This window comes from Globicephala melas, chromosome 8 (assembly GCF_963455315.2).
Source record: "Globicephala melas chromosome 8, mGloMel1.2, whole genome shotgun sequence".
Classification (NCBI taxonomy): domain Eukaryota; kingdom Metazoa; phylum Chordata; class Mammalia; order Artiodactyla; family Delphinidae; genus Globicephala; species Globicephala melas.
Genome location: NC_083321.1, coordinates 69,195,727 through 69,214,061, shown reverse-complemented (window position 1 = coordinate 69,214,061; position 18,335 = coordinate 69,195,727). Strand labels below are relative to the sequence as shown.

General features: G+C 36.6%; 1 protein-coding gene across 2 annotated transcripts in view; it reads right to left on the bottom strand.

The window, feature by feature from the left end:
- Nucleotides 1-17,701, bottom strand: part of HEPHL1 (hephaestin like 1) — a 68,419-nt gene extending 50,718 nt beyond the window's left edge. Inside the window, exons 1-5 of one of the 2 annotated variants that reach the window (XM_060303925.2) lie at nt 17,593-17,701; nt 9,151-9,363; nt 8,345-8,524; nt 4,957-5,211; nt 1,831-1,999 (exon numbers count right to left, since the gene is read on the bottom strand). In XM_060303925.2, coding sequence (XP_060159908.1) covers nt 1,831-1,999; nt 4,957-5,211; nt 8,345-8,524; nt 9,151-9,363; nt 17,593-17,653 — 878 coding nt within the window. In that variant the 5' untranslated portion in view covers nt 17,654-17,701. Of the gene's footprint in view, nt 1-1,830; nt 2,000-4,956; nt 5,630-8,344; nt 8,525-9,150; nt 9,364-17,592 lie in introns of those variants that run through there. The other variant, XM_060303926.1, reaches the window with a different exon arrangement.
- Nucleotides 17,702-18,335: the final 634 nt, after the last annotated feature.

Genomic DNA, 18,335 nt, shown 5'->3' with positions numbered 1-18,335 from the left:
GGCAGAAGACCTAAATAGACATTCCTCCAAAGAAGATATACAGATTGCCAACAAACACATGAAAGGATGCTCAACATCACTAGTCATTAGAGAAATGCAAATCAAAACTACGATGAGATATCATCTCACACCAGTCAGAATGGCCATCATCAAAAAGTCTACAAACAATAAATGCTGGAAAGGGTGTGGAGAAAAGGGAGCCCTGTTGCACTGTTGGTGGTAATGTAAGTTGATACAGCCATTAAGGAGAACAGTATGAAGGTTCCTTAAAACACTAAAATAGAACTACCATACGACCCTGCAATCCCACTACTGGGCATACCCTGAGATAACCATAATTCCCAAAGAGTTATGTACCACAATGATACTTCCAGCTCTATTTACAATAGCCAGGACATGGAAGCAACCTAAGTGTCCATCAACAGATGATTGGATAAAGAAGATGTGGCTCATATATACAATGGAATATTACTGAGCCATAAAAAGAAACGAAATTGAGTTATTTGTAGTGAGGTGGATGGACCTAGAGTCTGTCATACACAGTGAAGTAAGTCAAAAAGAGAAAAACAAATACCGTATGCTAACACATATATATGGGATTTAAAAAAAAAAAGGTTATGAAGAACCTAGGGGCAGGACAGGAATAAAGACGTGGACGTAGAGAATGGACTTGAGGACATGGGGAGGGGAAGGGTAAGCTGGGACGAAGTGAGAGAGTGGTATGGACATATATACACTACCAAATGTAAAATAGCTAGCTAGTGGGAAGCAGCCACATAGCACAGGGAGATCAGCTCGGTGCTTTGTGACCACCTGAAGGGGTGGGATACTGAGGGTGGAGGGAGACACAAGAGGGAGGAGATATGGGGATATATGTATAGCAGATTCACTTTGTTATAAAGCAGAAACTAACACACCACTGTAAAGCAATTATATTCCAATAAAGATGTTTTAAAAAAAGGATTATAGGATAATAGCAATACTTGTTGGTATCACACTGCACATTTTATAATGCTTTCACAGACATCTTTGCATATGATTCTACAATAAGAAGTCACAGGAGTCTGCATCCACTTAATGAATTGTTCGATTCAATTTGAAAAAATACTATATGCTGCGGGAGCCAAGAGAAAATTATTCAGGTGTCAGGGGAGGCTTTACTTAAGAGGTGACATTAGAATTAGAATTTGAAGGAAAAAATGGCATTATACTGGACAGGGAGAAAAAGGAATTCTGCGTAGAGGGGGCTTAAGTTATATCAGGCTGTCCTTGAGCCAAAAAGATTAACCTTCCTTGACTAGTTCATCTCCAATGAAAGAGAGTCCTGCTGGGACTTCCCTGGTGGTCCAGTAGTTAAGACCCTGTGTTTCCATGTAGGAGGCACGGGTTGGACCCCTGGTCAGGGAACTAAGATCCCACATGCTGCGTGGTGGCCAAAACAAAACAAAACAAAGAGAGAGTCCTGCCATATTCCCTTTTCAAAACTGTCTGCTTCATATGTGCAAGCACCTTACTCTCTTCTCTGTCAGCTTAGTATTTCTCATGGCATTTAACGCTGCAGCTTGCACACAGCAGATGCTCATAAAATGTTTGATGAATGAATGAATCTAGTGCTTTGATTTAGCCAGCAAATCATGAAGCAATAAATACTCCTCCATGTCTCAGCTGTATACATTACAGGGCTCAGAGCTCCTTAAGTGAAGCCATTATGCTATCTATGCAGTATATGCTCATAAGAGCAGTGCCTAGCCTACAAATGAGATCACAGCGAAAAGCCTGATAGATGCCTCTCTTATGAGAGACTTAGCAACACCAGCAAAGAGAGCTTACCTGCCAGAGGCATTTAGGGGAAGACCACTGAATTTGTTATAGCCTTGAGGACCATAATCCCAAAGAATTTTTTCAGCTGCTATAAAATAGCGCCTCTGTTGACCCTTCATCTTGGGGTGAAAAATAGCACTTTTGCAGTTACCAACATTGTATTGCCCCAGCATGCCAGCTGCAGAAGACAGGAAAACCATGAGCCAAGGTATAAATGCTCCGAAAGAAATCATACAGGAAAAGAATGATAGATTTGACTTCATGAACATTTAAAACTTTTGTACGGAAAACAGGACCATAAACAAAGTTAAAAGTAAAAAATAAACAGTGGGTAGGGGGATATTTTAGCACATATGACAAAAGATTAATATGTAAATACCTTTGATAAATAAGAAAGAAAAAAGTAAATATCCCAATAGAAAATGTGCAAGGGACATTTATAGGTTATTCACAGAAGAAATACTACTGACCCATGAACAAATGAAGAAAAAAGAAAAGTTCAACCTTAATAGTAATCAAGTGATACTGTTGTTCATTTATGAGATTGGTAAAGACCAGAAAGACTAGTAATTATCAGTGTTGTCAGATGAACAGGGAAAAGGGAATGCTCACACACTATGAGTGAAGAGTAACAATTTCTAAAGGAGAATTCGGCCATATATGTCCATAGCTTAAAAAAATTAAACTCTTCAACCCAGGAATTCTAAATCTAGTAGTTTTTCCAAGGAAATGTCAGACAAAGTACAAACATTTCTATAAATTGATGTTTATGAGTGTTTAGCAAAAAATAGGGAAAATATAAGTGTTAATAAAGACTGTTGGTTAAGTAAATTGTAATCTCCTTACAAAGGACACTGGAAGGATTAACAACGATGTAGTAGATCTATATTCACTGACATATAAATTTATTTCTGGTATATTAAAAAGTGGAAAAGGGCAGTATTAATAGATTGATTTCATTTTATATATAACATAAGCATTTATATATTAAGGTCTAGAAAATAGGAAGGATATTCATCAAAATGTGACACCATTATCTCTAGAGGTAATTACTAATTTTAAAATTGAATTATACGTATCTTCTAATTTTTAAACATTTTTTTCTGAGGCTATGGACAATTTAGGAAACATTGTATTTCAGTAACGTATTCCAGCTTATGTCTACAACTACTGGCCACATTTAGCAATCTTACTAATCTCAAATGGCTGCTAATGCCTTGATTAGTTTCTTCTCAGATTTAGGGATCGTGTGTGGAGAACACTTAGGATTTACCCTTTTAGGGAGTTTCAGGTATACCACACAGTATTGTTGACTGTAGTCACCACGGGGTATATTAGATCTCCAGAACCCATTCATCTTGCATAACTGAAACTCTGTATTCTTTGAGCTCTCAAGTGTTCTCACCACCATCACAACAAAAATGTTTAACTACGTGAGGTAATAGATATATTAATTGCTTGAGTGTAAGGTAATCACACCTTACAAGTATAGCAAAACGTCAAGTTGTACTTCTTAAATATATACAAATCCTATTTGTCAATTATACCTCAATAAAGCTGGGGGTAGGAGCAGGGAAGAATAGTAACTTTGTCTTGTTCATCTTTGTCTTCCCAGGAGAGTGTCTTATACATATTAACTGATCAGCTCAACATTTGCTGAATTGAATTTAACTGGAATAACCCAGTGGACAAATGTGAGGTTTGCTTAAGGTTTTTGGGAACAAAAATGTGTTATGAAAGCAGCCCTGAAGAGCTACATCCCTGACCTCATAGTGACTGTGTGTAGTTAGTCAGTATCCAAGTGGAATCACACATTATTTCTTCTATGTTTATCCCGTTGACACATTTTCTTTTTATATTCTTGTTTTTACCATGTTAGGTCAAACTTTTAATATGTCATAACTCTAATGTTGCCAATGCTTCTTAACTGGCATCCAGTAGCCAGAGTCTCTCCATTGTGTCCTTTCTGCACACAGACATCATATTTATCTTCCTAAACCACTGCACTGATTATGTCACTAGTGTGCCTAAGGATCTAGAAGCACTTACTCTTGCCTTCTAGACAATCAGTCTTGCCATTCAAAGATGCTTTCCTGGGGCCCATTCTGCCTCTCTAAGCCTTCTCCTTCATCACTCCTCTGACATGAGCCTAAGGTCCAGCTAAGTAAAGACCTATTCCCAAGGAACCTGAACCAAATCATTCAACAGGTATTTGTCAACAAATGTTTATCATTCATCTTTCATAGGATTTTGTACCTATCATTGCATTGTGTCTCAATATAAGGAAGAATGTTCTCACAGAGCAGCCCAGAGATGAAACAAGCTGCTACAATTACTAGGTTGGGATTAACATATACACACTACTATATATAAAATAGGTAATCAACAAGGACCTACTGTATAGCACAGGGAACTATACTCAATACTCTGTAATAACCTATATAGGAAAAGAATCTGAAAAAGAATAGATATAAGAATATGTATAACTTACTTTGCTGTACACCTGAAACTAACACATTGTAAATCAAATATACTCCAATATAAAATAAAATAAAAATTTAAAAAAGAGATGTCCAAAAGAGAATTCAAGAATTGGATGGGGGATTGGTCCAGATTATCTATAAATTCCTTTTCAGTGCTAAAAATTTATTATTCTATTTACAATTGCCCATGTGTTTTTCCCAGCTCATGTTGCTTCCTCTGCCTGGAAAACCTTTTTCCCCTTCTTCATCTATCAAATTCCTAACCTTTAGAGGCTCAGATTAGGGACCACCTCCTCAGGAAGCCTCTCTGCTCCAGCAAAGTGATAGAGCACTTAAAGAGCATTTATCATTCTGCCTCAGGTTTTATTCATTTTGTAAATGTCTAACTATATTTAACTACTAGATTCCAGGTTCATAGAAGGTCTTATCATTTCTTTCAATCACCTCTTACCTGGTTCATAGGGATGTGATTAATAAATATCTGTCGATAAGATGCCAAATAGACATTATACATTTTTCCTATGTTTAATATTTAATTAAATATAACACGTACAAGACTCTATTCAACAGCAGGCACTGAATGAGCACCATTGATTGCGTGGTTTAATTGTACCATTGTAAGCATCTCTACACTGGTCTCTGTCCTTTTTACCTTGAAAGTGATCACTGACTTGGCAGGTTATCATCCACTTCCCAGGATTCTCAACTATCATTTCTGTTGTCAGGAAGGTGGCTGGGAAGAGGTTGACGACATCAGTCCGATGGCCTCTGCTGATGAAGGTGTTACCATAAAAATAGATGGAATGGATGTCTATCTCATTCCCCATTCCAAATAGGTGCCAGGACACCGATTCACCAACACACATATCAGGCTCGGGGAAGTTTCCAAAGAGGTATCCATTGAGCGCTGAAAAACAGAAACACTAGTGGAAGAGATTCCCCTGCAGAGGCGAGCAGATCCAGAAGAAATGGTAACACATGCTCTAGCACAGTTGAAAATTAGCACAGATTATTGCTTGTAATGTTTTTGTGCAGAAAGGCATGATTTCTTTGGTAAAATACAGTCCCCGAAAGGAATGAAAAGCATTAGTCTTTTCAAGAGAAAAGCACTCAATAAAAGTGATCAGCAACATGCAAACAGCCTTCGAGCTGTTATGTGAACACAATGAGATCAGGAGCAAACAAAAGCACTGTTCATACTTCCAGGACAGCTTGGCCACCTCTTACCTCCATCTCTATTTACATATTTACCTTCCCCACCAGATCTGTTCCTTGTAATTAGAAACCTTGTCTTACCTCACAGCGGGACAGCTGAAACATAGTAGCTACTTAAATGACAAAAGCATGCAGCAAGAAGAAAAGGAAAAGAACTGATTAGAAGGGACTTATGAAACATGTTAACTTTTTTTGCCATTTCTCCCATCCCCATCCCCTGCCTCTTTAACCACCAATTTGTTCTCTGGATCTATGAACTTGGTTTTGGGGGTTTTGTTTGTTTGCTTGTTTGTTTGCTTAGATTCCACATATAAAAGAGGTCTTACAATATTTGCCTTCCGTGTCTGACTTATTTCACTTAGCATAATGCCCTAAAAGTCCACCATGCTGTTGCAAATGGCGAGATTTCATTCTTTTTTATGGCTGAATAATATTCTATTATTATATACCACAATTTCTTTATCCATTCATCCATCAACGGACACTTAGGCTGTTTCCATATATTGGCTATTGTAAATAATGCTGCAATGATCATGGGGGGTGCATATATCTTTTTGAATTAGTGTTTTCATTTTCTTCAGATAAATACCCAGGAGCAGAATTTCTAGATCATATGATAAGCTTATTTTTAGTTTGTTTAAGGAAACTCCATACTGGTTTTCATAGTGGTTGTACCAATTTACACTTGTTATTTCTTCTTTTTTTGATAATAGCCATTCTAACAGGTATGAGGTGATATCTTGTGGGGTTTTTTGTTTGTTTGTTTTTAATATTTATTTATTTATTTGGCTGTGCCAGGTCTTAGTTGCAATGTGTGGGATCTTGTTTTTTTTTTTTCCTTTTTCCTTAGTTGCAGCAGGCATGTGGGATCTAGTTCCCTGACCAGGGATTGAACCTGGGCCCCCTGCATTGGGAGCTCGGAGTCTTAACCACTGGACCACAGGGAAGTCCCTCTCACTGTGGTTTTGATTTGCATTTCCTGATGAGTAATGATGTTGAGCATCTTTTCACATACCTATTGGCCATCTCTATTTCTTCTTTAGAAATATATCTATTCAGATCTTCTGCTCATTTTTAAAAAATAAAATTGTTTGGCTTTTTGCTATTGAGTCGTATGAGTTCTTTATATATTTGGATATTAGTTTCTTATCAGATATACAATTTACAAATATTTTCTCCCATTCAGTCAGTTGTCTTTTCATTTCGTTGATGGTTTCCTTTGCTGTGCAGAAGTTTTTAGTTTGATGTAGTCCCACTTGTTTATTTTTGCTTTTGTTGCTTTTGCTTTTGGTGTCAGATTTAAAAAATCATTACCAAGACCTATGTCAAGGAGCTCACCACCTATGTTTTCTTCTAGGAGTTCTAGAATTTCAGATCTTATACTCAAGTCTTTAATCCAATTTGAGTTAATATTTGTGTACGTGTGTAAGACAGCGGTCCAGCTTCATTCTTTTGTATATGGCTGTTCAATTTTCCCAACACCATTTATTGAAGAGACTGTCCTTTTCTGCCTGTATATTCTTACATGGGTTTATTTCAGGGCTCTCTATTCTGTTCCATTGATCTCTGTGTCTGTTTTTATGCCAATATCATACTGTGTTAATTACTATGGTTTTGTAATATCATTTAAAATCAAGGATCACAATGCCTCTAGCTTTGTTCTTTCTCAAGATTGCTTTGGCTATTCAGGGTCTTTTGTGGTTCCATACAAATTTTTGGATTGTTCTATTTCTGTAAAAAATACCATTGGGATTTTAATAGAGATTTAATAGAGATTAATTGATTTCTTCTTCAATATGTTGGTTGTTCAGTAACATGCTGTTTAATCTCCACATGTTTGTTTAAACAGTTAAACAGTTTTTAAACAGTTTTCTTCATGTAATTTCTAGTTTCACATCATTGTGGTCAGAAAAGATGCTTGATATAATTTCAATCCTCTTAAATTTATTTATTAAGACTTGTTTTATGGCCTAACATATCTATCTTGGAAAATGTTCCATGTGCACTTGAGAAGAATGTGTATCCTGTTGTTTTGGGATGGAATGTTCTATAAGTATCTGCTAAGTCCATCTGATCTAACATATTGTTTAGGGCTAAAGTTTCCTAACTGATTTTCTTTCTGGATACTTACATTGATATAAGTGGGGTATTAAAGTACTTTACTATTATTGTATTGCTGTCTATTTCTCCCTTTATGTTTGTTAATATTTGCTTTATATATTTAAGCACTTCTGTGTTGGGTGCACAAATATTTTAAATGTTATATATTCTTGTTGGATTGGCCATTATGTAACACCCTTCTTATTATAGTTTTTGTTTTAAAGTCAATTTCAAGTCTGATATAAGTGTAGCTACTCCAGCTTTCTTTTGTTTTCCATTTGCATGAAATAGTTTTTTCCATCCCTTCAGTGTCAGTCTACGTGTGTCCTTACAACTAAAGTGTGTCTCTTGTACATAGTATATAGATGGGTTTTTGTTTTTTTGCTGTTGTTTTTTTTTAACCCATTCAGCCCTTTTATGTCTTTTGAATGGAGAATTTAGTCCATTTACATTTAAAGTTATTATTGATAAGTATGTGCCTATTTCCATTTGTTAATTTCTGTCCATTTTTGTAGTTCCTCTCTGTTCCTTTCTTCTTCTCTTGCTCTCTTTCTTTGTTTTAGGTTCTGACAGGGATTATGTTTCATCACTTTCTTATTATTCTCATTACGAAGTTATAAATCTTGGAAAACTAGGTTTAATATTTCTGTGTGTTCTGTATCCCATGTAGTGCCAGATACACAAAAGGCAGTCAGTATATACTTGATAACATGAGAGGCACTCACCGTGCATTTTGTTACTCTTCTGGAAAACAGCATCTTCTTTGTCAACTGAATCAGGGTCAGTGCAGAAATGTCTGATATTTTCCTCAAGGTACCAGCTTTGATTCTCATCCACAACAGTAAACATTATAACAAACTCTTGATTCACATCAGTCCTTGTCCCTGAATATTTATGCAGGATACCTATCAGGCACATTCAAAAGAGTAAGAAAAAAATTCACAGTGGACTAAATCAAGATTAGTTTTTCTTCCTGCCAATGGTATCAGGTAAGTTTGAAAGACCTACATGTACAAGAGTAACCCACAACATAAAATCAGTGAAAGGCTTTGATGGAAATGATAGAACCATAGAAAACTCATAAAACAGAAATCCTCACAACCACAGACTTGGAAACCTGGCTGTCCTTAAAGGAAATATACTTTATTGACAGAGCACAGATACACCATATCAATTAATAGGGAATAAAATAACAAAGTGATTATGTGGGTTAAATAATAAAGCAAAAGCATTCCTGGTCATTTGACTACATTTTACACTTTCCTATGTGTGGTGTCAGTGTGTATTTTTTTTAAAGCACGTAAGTTTCAGAATGCTATGATTTATTTAGGCAGAAGCCTGAATTATTGTCCCTGTCATAGATATTCTATGTTAGAAGAATTTCTTTAATGTTACAGAAAGTTTGGAAGAAGAGGCACACTCTGTGTAAAGCAAGGGAGGTAGGCAAGACGACCTGAAGATTATATACACTTTTCAACACACCTGGGAATAGGCTCCTAGGGACAGAGAGGGTGGGGAAGAGACGTCTTACCCTCTTTGCACACCAGCAGTGGGCCAATTAGCCCAGAGCAGATGTCCTTAGGGGCATCGATGTGCGAATGGTACACCCAGGTCAGGCAATTTGCATCTGCTGGGGCAGGAGCATATTCTTCTCTCACTGGCCAGACATAGGTATAGTTTTTGCCAGGAGGAACATTGTCATCATCCTTGTTCCTTCCATATGTTCCATCTGGGTACAGGGCTCCTTCCAAGAAAATATAAAACATAGTTAAAATGCAGAGATCACACACTATAGTGGAAAGAGCTAGAACTTTGAAATCAAACACACATGAATTAAAATTTATTTGCTATGGGACTTGAGGCTAGTTACTTAAATTCTCACTGCCTTGGTTTTCTACCAGTAAAGCTGGAATGTTTATATCTACCCCCACTACATGAGGCAGTATATATGAAGTGTCCTGCACAGAGCCAGATGTTTAATAAATATTCATGAAGACCCCTTCTGACAGGCCTCCCGTACCAATCAGGAAGACATCAATCTGCTTCACTTAACATCAACTGAAGAAGGAAAGGAGAAGCAGCAGAAGAAATAACAAACACTTCTTGGGCACTTACTACACATTCAACACCTAAATTTGAGACCTGAGAGATTTTGGGTCTCATGAAAAAGATCTGCTGACCTCAAAGCTAAGCAGGTATAGAGGTGAACACTCAGCACCCAGGCTTAAAAATAAAAACAAGGGAAAAAAAGAGCAGAAACCTTAGTGGCCAACACACTATAAGGAATACAGATTTCACAGGTTTCACCCGGACAGGTTACTAAACAGAAAAACAAGTAACATAAACAAACTTGGATGATGGTGGGATCAGAATCCAGAATCCAAAGTTGCTACAGTATATTCTCAATAATTTACAGTTTTCAACAAGAAGAACAACAGCCACAGCAAAATGAGACATGCAAAGAAATAAGAAAGTGTGATTCATACTCAAGGGGAAAAAAGCAGCCAACAGAAACTATCTCTAAGTGCTTCTAGGTGTTGAATTCAGCAGATAAAGACTTTAAAGCAGTTATTATAAATATATTCAAGCAACTGAAAGAAGCTATGTTTAAATAATTAAAGGAAAGTAGGACAAATTATTCAACAAATAGAGAATCTCAATAAGGAGATAAAATTTATACAAAATTAAAAAAAAGAACCAAGTTGGAGTTTTGGCATTGGAACATACAATAAATGAAATAAAATATTCACTAGAGTGGCTTGGCAACAGATTCAAGATGGCAAAAGAGTCAGTGAACTTGAAGAGACATTGACAGAATTACGCTATCTGAAAAAGAGAGGATTAAAAAAAGATTGAAGAAAATAAACAGAACCTCAGAGACCTATGCGACTAAATCAAGTATATTAACATGTGTGTAATGTAGTCTGCCAAAGGAGAGGAGAAAGAAATGGGGGCAGAAAAAAATATGTGAAGAAATAATTGCAGAAATTTTTACCAAATTTGATGAAAAACATTAACTTACTTACACATCAAAGGAGCACAACAAACCACAAGTAGAATAAATACAAAGAATTCATATACAAATATATTGTTGTCAAGCTGTTGGGGAGGAAAAAAAGGCAAAGAGAAATGATCACATACTAAGGAGCCCCAACGTGATTAACAGTTGACTTCCCATTTAAATATTTGATATGAGAAGACAGTGGGATGACATACTAAAAGTACTAGAGGAAAAATACCAACCAAGAATAATATATCCAGCAAAACTAGCCCTCAAAACAATAAGGCAAAATAAAGATGCTCTAGATAAGCAAAGATAAGTGAGTCTGTTGCTAGCAGACCTGTCTTACAAGCAATACTAAAAGAGTTTTTCAGACTAAAAGGAAATAACACCAGAGAATGTGAATCCACAGAAAGAAGTGAAAAGCACCAAAAACAGGAAAAATGGGAGTTAATATAAAAGATTCTATAAATATATTTTTCCTTTTTTATCCTAACTTCTTTAAAATTCATAAGATAATATACAGTTCCAAGTATAACATCACATTGTTGGGTTTACAGAGAGAGAGATGTAATGACAATATAACAATAATAACAAAAAAGAGGTGGGTGAGAATGATGCTCTGTTGGAGTAAAGCTTTTATATATTTCCAGAATTAAGTAGGTAAAAAATATGAAGTATACTGTGATATGTTAAAATGCACATTACAATCCATAGGCCAGCCAATAAGAAATGAACTCAAAATATATAGTTGAAAAATTAACAGAGAAATATAAATAGTAGATTTTAAAATATTGTTTCACACCAAAGAAGACAGTAAAGGAAGAACAGGGGAATAAAAAAGACAAAATGCATATAGAAAATAATTAGCAAAATAAGTGTAGCTCAAACCAATCAATAATTACATTAAATGTGAATGGTCTAAACACTCCAATCAATATGCAGAGATTGTCAAATTGGACAAAGAAGTAACATCCAACTATATGCAGTCTATATTTTAGATTCAAAACACAAATAGATTGAAAGCAAAAGAATGCAAATAGCAACAATATGAGAGCTGAAGTGGCTCTCAATAACAGACAAACTAGATTTTAAGACAAGAAATGTAATGAGAGACAAAGATAGATATTTCATAATGATAAAAGAGTCAATATATCAGGAAGATAAAACAAATATAAAGCTGTTCATACCTAACAAGAGTCTCAAAACACATAAAGCAAAAACTGACATAACTGAAAGGAGAAATACACAACTGAACAGTAATTGTTAGAGATTTCAATACCCTTCTCTAAATAACTGGTAGAAAAACTAGGCAGAACATCAGCAAGGATATAGAAGACTTCAACAATGCTGTCAAACAACTCAACTTAACTGATACCTATAGAACATTCCATCCAATGACTGCAGAATACACCTTCTTTACAAGGGCACATGGAACATTCTTCAGGATAGAAAGTAAGCTACACATTAAATAAATCTCAATAATTTAAAAGGAATAATACTTCCATCCAAAAACAACAGAATACACTTTCTGCTCAAGTGCACATGGAATATTCTCCAGGATACAGCACATCTTGGGTCACAAATCAAGCCTAGGTAAATTTAAGAAAATTAAAATCACATCAAGCATCTTTTCCAACCACAATGCTATGAGACTAGATATCAATTCCAGGAAAAAACTAAAAAATACAAACACATGGAGGCTAAACAATATGCTACTAGACAACCAAGAGATCACTGAAGAAGTCAAAGAGGAAATAAAAAAATACTTAGAACAAAATGACAATGAAAATATGACGAACCAAAACCTATGGGATGCAACAGAAGCAGTTCTAAGAGGGTAGTTTATAGCAATACAATCCTACCTCAAGAAAAAAGAAAAATCTCAAATAAACAGCTTAACCTTACACCTAAAGCAATTAGAGAAAGAAGAACAAAAATCTCCAAAGTTAGCAAAAGGAAAGAAAATAAAAATCAGATCAGAAATAAAGGAAAAATAAATGAAGGCAACAACAGCAAAGATCAATAAAACTAAAAACCAGTTCTTTGAGAAGATAAACAACATTCATAAACCATTAGACTCATCAAGAAAAAAAGGAGAATACTCAAATCAACAGAATTAGAAATGAAAAAGGAGAAGTAACAACTGACACTGCAGAATTACAAAGGATCATGAGAGATTACTACAAGCAACTCTATGCCAATAAAATGGACAACCTGGAAGAAATGGACAATTTCTTAGAAAAGTACAGCCTTCCAAGACTGAACCAGGAAGAAATAGAAAACATGAGCAGACCAATCACAAGCACTGAGATTGAAACTGTGATTAAAAATCTTCCAACAAACAAAAGCCCAGAGCCAGATGGCTTCACAGGTGAATTCTATCAAACATTTAGAGAAGAGCTAACACCAATCATTCCAGACTCTTCCAAAATATAGCAGAGGGAGGAACACTCCCAAACTCATTCTACGAGGTCACCATCACCCTGACACCAAAACCAAAGATGTCACAAAAAAGAAAACTACAGGCCAATATCATTGATGAACATAGATACAAAAATCCTCAACAAAATACTAGCAAACAGAATCCACCAGCACATTAAAAGGATCATACACCATGATCAAGTGGGGTTTATCCCAGGAATGCAAGGATTCTTCAATATATGCAAATCAACCAATGTGATACACCATATTAACCAATTGAAGGATAAAAATCATATGATAATCTCAAAAGATGCAGAAAAAGCTTTTGACAAAATTCAACACCCATTTATGGTAAATGGGTGAGCATAGAGGGAACCTACCTCAACATAATATAAGCCATATATGACAAACCCACAGCCAACACCATTCTCAATGGTGAAAAACTGAAAGCATTTCCTCTAAGATCAGAGACAAGACAAGGATATCCACTCTCACCACTGTTTTTCAACATAGTTTTGGAAGTTTTAGCCACAGCAATCAGAGAGGAAAAGGAAATGAAAGGAAACCAAATTGGAAAAGAAGGAGTAAAACTGTCACTGATGCAGATGACATGACACTATACATAGAGAATCCTAAAAATGCTACCAGAAAACTACTAGAGCTAATCAATGAACTTGGTAAAGTTGCAGGATAGAAGATTAATGCACAGAAATCTCTTGCATTCCTATACACTAATGATGAAAAATCTGAAAGAGAAATTAAGGAAACACTCCCATTTACCATTGCAACAAAAAGAATAAAATACCAGGAATAAACCTACCTTAGGAGGCAAAAGACCTGTATGCAGAAAACTATAAGACACTGATGAAAGAAATCAAAGATGATACAAACAGATGGAAAGATATACCACGTTCTTGGATTGGAAGAATCAAAATTGTGAAAATTACTATACTACCTAAAGGAATCTACAGATTCAATGCAATCTGTATCAAATTACCAATGGCATTTTTCACAGGATTAGAACAAAAAATTTTACAATTTGTATGTAAAAGTCTTTACAAAAGACCCCGAATAGCCAAAGCAATCTTGAGAAAGAAAAACAAAGCTGGAGGAATCAGGCTCCATGACTTCAGATTATACTACAAATCTACAGTAATCAAGACAGTATGGTACTGGCACAAAAATAGAAATATAGATCAATGGAACAGGATAGAAAGCCCAGAGATAAACCCACACACCTAGGGTCATCTTTGACAAAAGAGGTAAGAATAAACAATGGAGAAAAGATAGCCTCTTCAATAAGTGGTGCTGGGAAAACTAGACAGCTACATGTAAAAGAATGAAGTTAGAAGACTTTCTAACACCATACACAAAAATAAACTCAGAATGGATAAAAGACCTAAATGTAAGGCCAGACACTATAAAACTCTTAGAGGAAAACATAGGCAAAACACTCTATGACATAAATCACAGCAAGATCTTTTTTGACCCACCTCCTAGAGTAATGGAAATAAAATATAAAACAAACAAATGAGACCTAATGAAACTTAAAAGGTTTTGCACAGCAAAGGAAACCATACACAAAACAAAAAAAACAACCCACAGAATGGGAGAAATTATTTGCAAATGAAGAGACCAACAAGGGATTAATCTCCAAAATATACAAACAGCTTATGCAGCTCAATATCAAAAAACCCAAACAATCCAATCAAAGAATGGGAAGAAGATCTAAATAGACATTTCTCCAAAGAAGACATATGGATGGCCAAAAAACACATGAAAAGATGCTCAGCATTACTAATTATTAGAGAAATGCAAATTGAAACTACAGTGAGGTGTCACCTCACACCAGTCAGAATGGCCATGATCAAAATGTCTACAAACAATAAATGCTAGAGAGGGTGTGGAGAAAAGGGACCATCCTACACTATTGGTGGCAATGTAAATTGGTGTAGCCACTGTGGAGAAGAGTATGGAGTTTTCTTTAAAAACTAAATATAGAACTACCATATGATCCAGGAATCCCACTCCTGGGCATATATCCAGAGCAAACTATAATTTGAAAAGATACATGCACTCCAATGTTCATTGCAGCACTATTTACAATAGCCAGGACATGGAAGCAACCTAATGTCCATAGACACAGGAATGGATAAAGAAGATGTTGTACATATATACAATGGAATATTACTCAACCATAAAAAAGAATGAAATAATGCCATTTGCAGCAACATGGATGGACCTAGAGATTATCATACTAAGTGAAGTAAGTCAGACAAAGACAAATATAAGATATCACTTATATGTGGAATCTAAAGAAAATGGTAGAAAATTTGAAACTTATTTACACAACAGAAACAGACTCACAGACTTCAAAAACAAACATATCATCACTAAAGGGGAAATGTGGAGGAGGGATAAATAATGAGTTTGGGATTAACACATACACACTACTATAGATAAAATAGATAGTCAACAAGGACCTACTATATAGCACAGGGAATTTTACTCAGTATTCTGTAATAACCTATATGGGAAAATAATCTGAAAAAGAATGGATATATGTGTACGTATAACTGAATCACTTAGCTGCACACCTGAAACTAACATAATATTGTAAATCAACTACACCCCAATATAAAATAAAGATTAAATTTTTAAAAATCCAGTACTTATCAAATTAAAAACTCTCAAACTAGGAATAGACAGGAACTTCCTTCTAAGAATAATCCACATCTAACATCATGCTTAATGGGAGGGAGACTGCATGCTTTCTTCCTATGACTGGGAACAGGGCAAGAATGTTTGCTCTTGCCACTGTTATTAAATATTGTCCTGAAAGTTCTAGCCAGTGCAATAAGCCAAAGAAAAAGCTAAGTTATACCCATTGGTAAGGAAGAAATAAAACGTTATATTCATAGTGACATGATTCTGTATTTAGAAAATTCCAAGGAACCCTTTAAACATCTACTAATAAACAAGTTTAACAAGATAGTAGGATTCAAGATAAATATATAAAACTCAATTGTATTTCTACACACTAGTAACAAACAATCAAAAATAAAATTAAGAAAACTATTCCATTTATAACAGTATCAGAAAGAATAAGATATTTCTGAATAAATTTAACAAAAGAAATGCAAATCTTGTACACTAAAAACTAAACATTGTTTAGAGACAATAGAAGTCTAAATTCCATGTTCAGATTGAAAGACTCAATATTGTCAAAATGGCAATTCATCTTTTAAATGCAGGTGACAATTTCCCCCCAACTGACTGATAAAACTCAATGCAATCCTAATGAAAACCCGGCTGATGTTCTGTGGGGGTTTTTTGGTAAAAATTAACGAGTTCATCTGATATTTATATGGAAATGCAAAGGACTTAGAGTAGCTAAAAAGTCTTGAGAAGAGCAAAGTTGGAGAATTTATGCTACCCAATTTCAAAACTTACTATAAATTCGTAGTAATCGAGACAGTGTGGTGTTTGTGCAAGGGTAAGCACATAGATCAGGGGAACAGAATTGAAAGCCCTGAAATAAACCCTTATACTTATAGTTATTGATTTTCAACTATAGCCTATGAATCATTTATCTTCTATTCCCAGGACCCACAGTCAGTCTCTGGCACCTGGTGGGCGCTCAGTAGAAGTATCATGAAGGTAATGAATTTTACGTGCTCACCTTCACCTACTCAGAACTAACCAAATCTGGGACCGAGAGGTTTGCTGCACTTCAGATGGAGGAAAAGCACCAAGAACAAAGGGCACTCCTAATCTTGTGTCCATCATCAGAGGTGTCTCCTCTGGCTGCTTAGACAGACCTGTCTATGACAACTGCCAGGCAAGTTTTGTTGCCTTAGGACAATATTTAATAGCCAGAAGCTCGTCCTTGGTGGTAAAGTAAGCTGCATCAGAGTTAATGGTGCTGTTCCTGGCATGTTCCTCAGAGCCAGTAGTGTAGCAGGTTTAACATCATTTGACACATTCCACCTGGTCACGAGCAAGAATAAAATGAGAGATGTGAAAAATACTTCTGAAGACGGAGAAATACTTCCATCTCAAAAGCCTAAGAATGTTGCTTTTAAAAAAAATTTAACTTTAGGGAGTACTCAGGAAACTGTGCTATTGAAGCTATTTAAGTACAAACAAGAAGATAGGGATGGGGGACTTCCCTGGTGGCGCAGTGGTTAAGAATCTGCCTGCCACTGCATGGGACACAGGTTCGAGCCCTAGGTCCAGGAAGATCCAACATGCCGCGGAGCAACTAAGCCTGTGTGCCTCAACTACTGAGCCTGCACTCTAGAGCCCTCGAGCCACAACTACTGAGTCCATGTGCCTAGAGCCCGAGCTCCACAACAAGAGAAGCCACTGCAACGAGAAGCCCATGCACTGCAATGAAGAGTAGCCTCCGTTTGCCACAACTAGAGAAAGCCCACGCGCAGCAATGAAGACCCAGCGCAGCCTAAAGAAATAAATAAACAAACAAATAAATCAAATTAAAAAAACAAACCAAAAAAAGAAGGCAGGGATGCTTCAGAAAGGAAGTACCAAAGACAGTATCCTTAAGCAGGGAAGTTGAGGTCCACGTGCACTGAGACACCCTCCCCATAGCTGAGGCTGTTACTGGTGATAGGACACAGGAATCCGTTGTGCACTCTGCTCCTTATCCAACATGGGACCCAGTCAAGACTGACTGACAGGAAGGTTAGTGTGTTTCTGGGGCCGCGGTGGAGCACGTGTCAAGGGACGCCAACACCCAGTTCTGCAGCAACATAAACAAAAGTGAGAACGAAGAGAGGAAGGAAATAGGGTAAGAAAAAGAGAAAGAAAAGGTGGGGACAGATGGGGGAGGGGGAGGGGAGGGGAGGGAGGGGGAGGGGAGGGGAGGGGAGGGGGAGGGGGGAGGGGGAGGGGAGGGAGGGGGAGGGGAGGGGAGGGGAGGGGGGAGGGGAGGGGGGAGGGGAGGGGAGGGGAGGGGAGGCAGGGAGAAGACAAAAGAATACATGTAATCTTAGAATGTGCTCTTAGAATCCCGTTCATTGCAACTGACAGTTGCCTTACTTAAGAAGGAGAGAGAAGACACCAATAATATAGGATTGATATTTACCTTCTGAATCTTTGTTGTAGAAAACGCCGTGTGGATGCAAGGAGTAGGGTCGGGAAGCAAAGTTCTTTAAATGGATGACAATCACATCACCCACTTCAGCTCTCAAGATAGGGCCCAAGAATCCAAGCCAGGGAGGTTTGGGGATCTCTGTGGAATAAGTCTCATCTGTGTAGTGTCTGTAAAC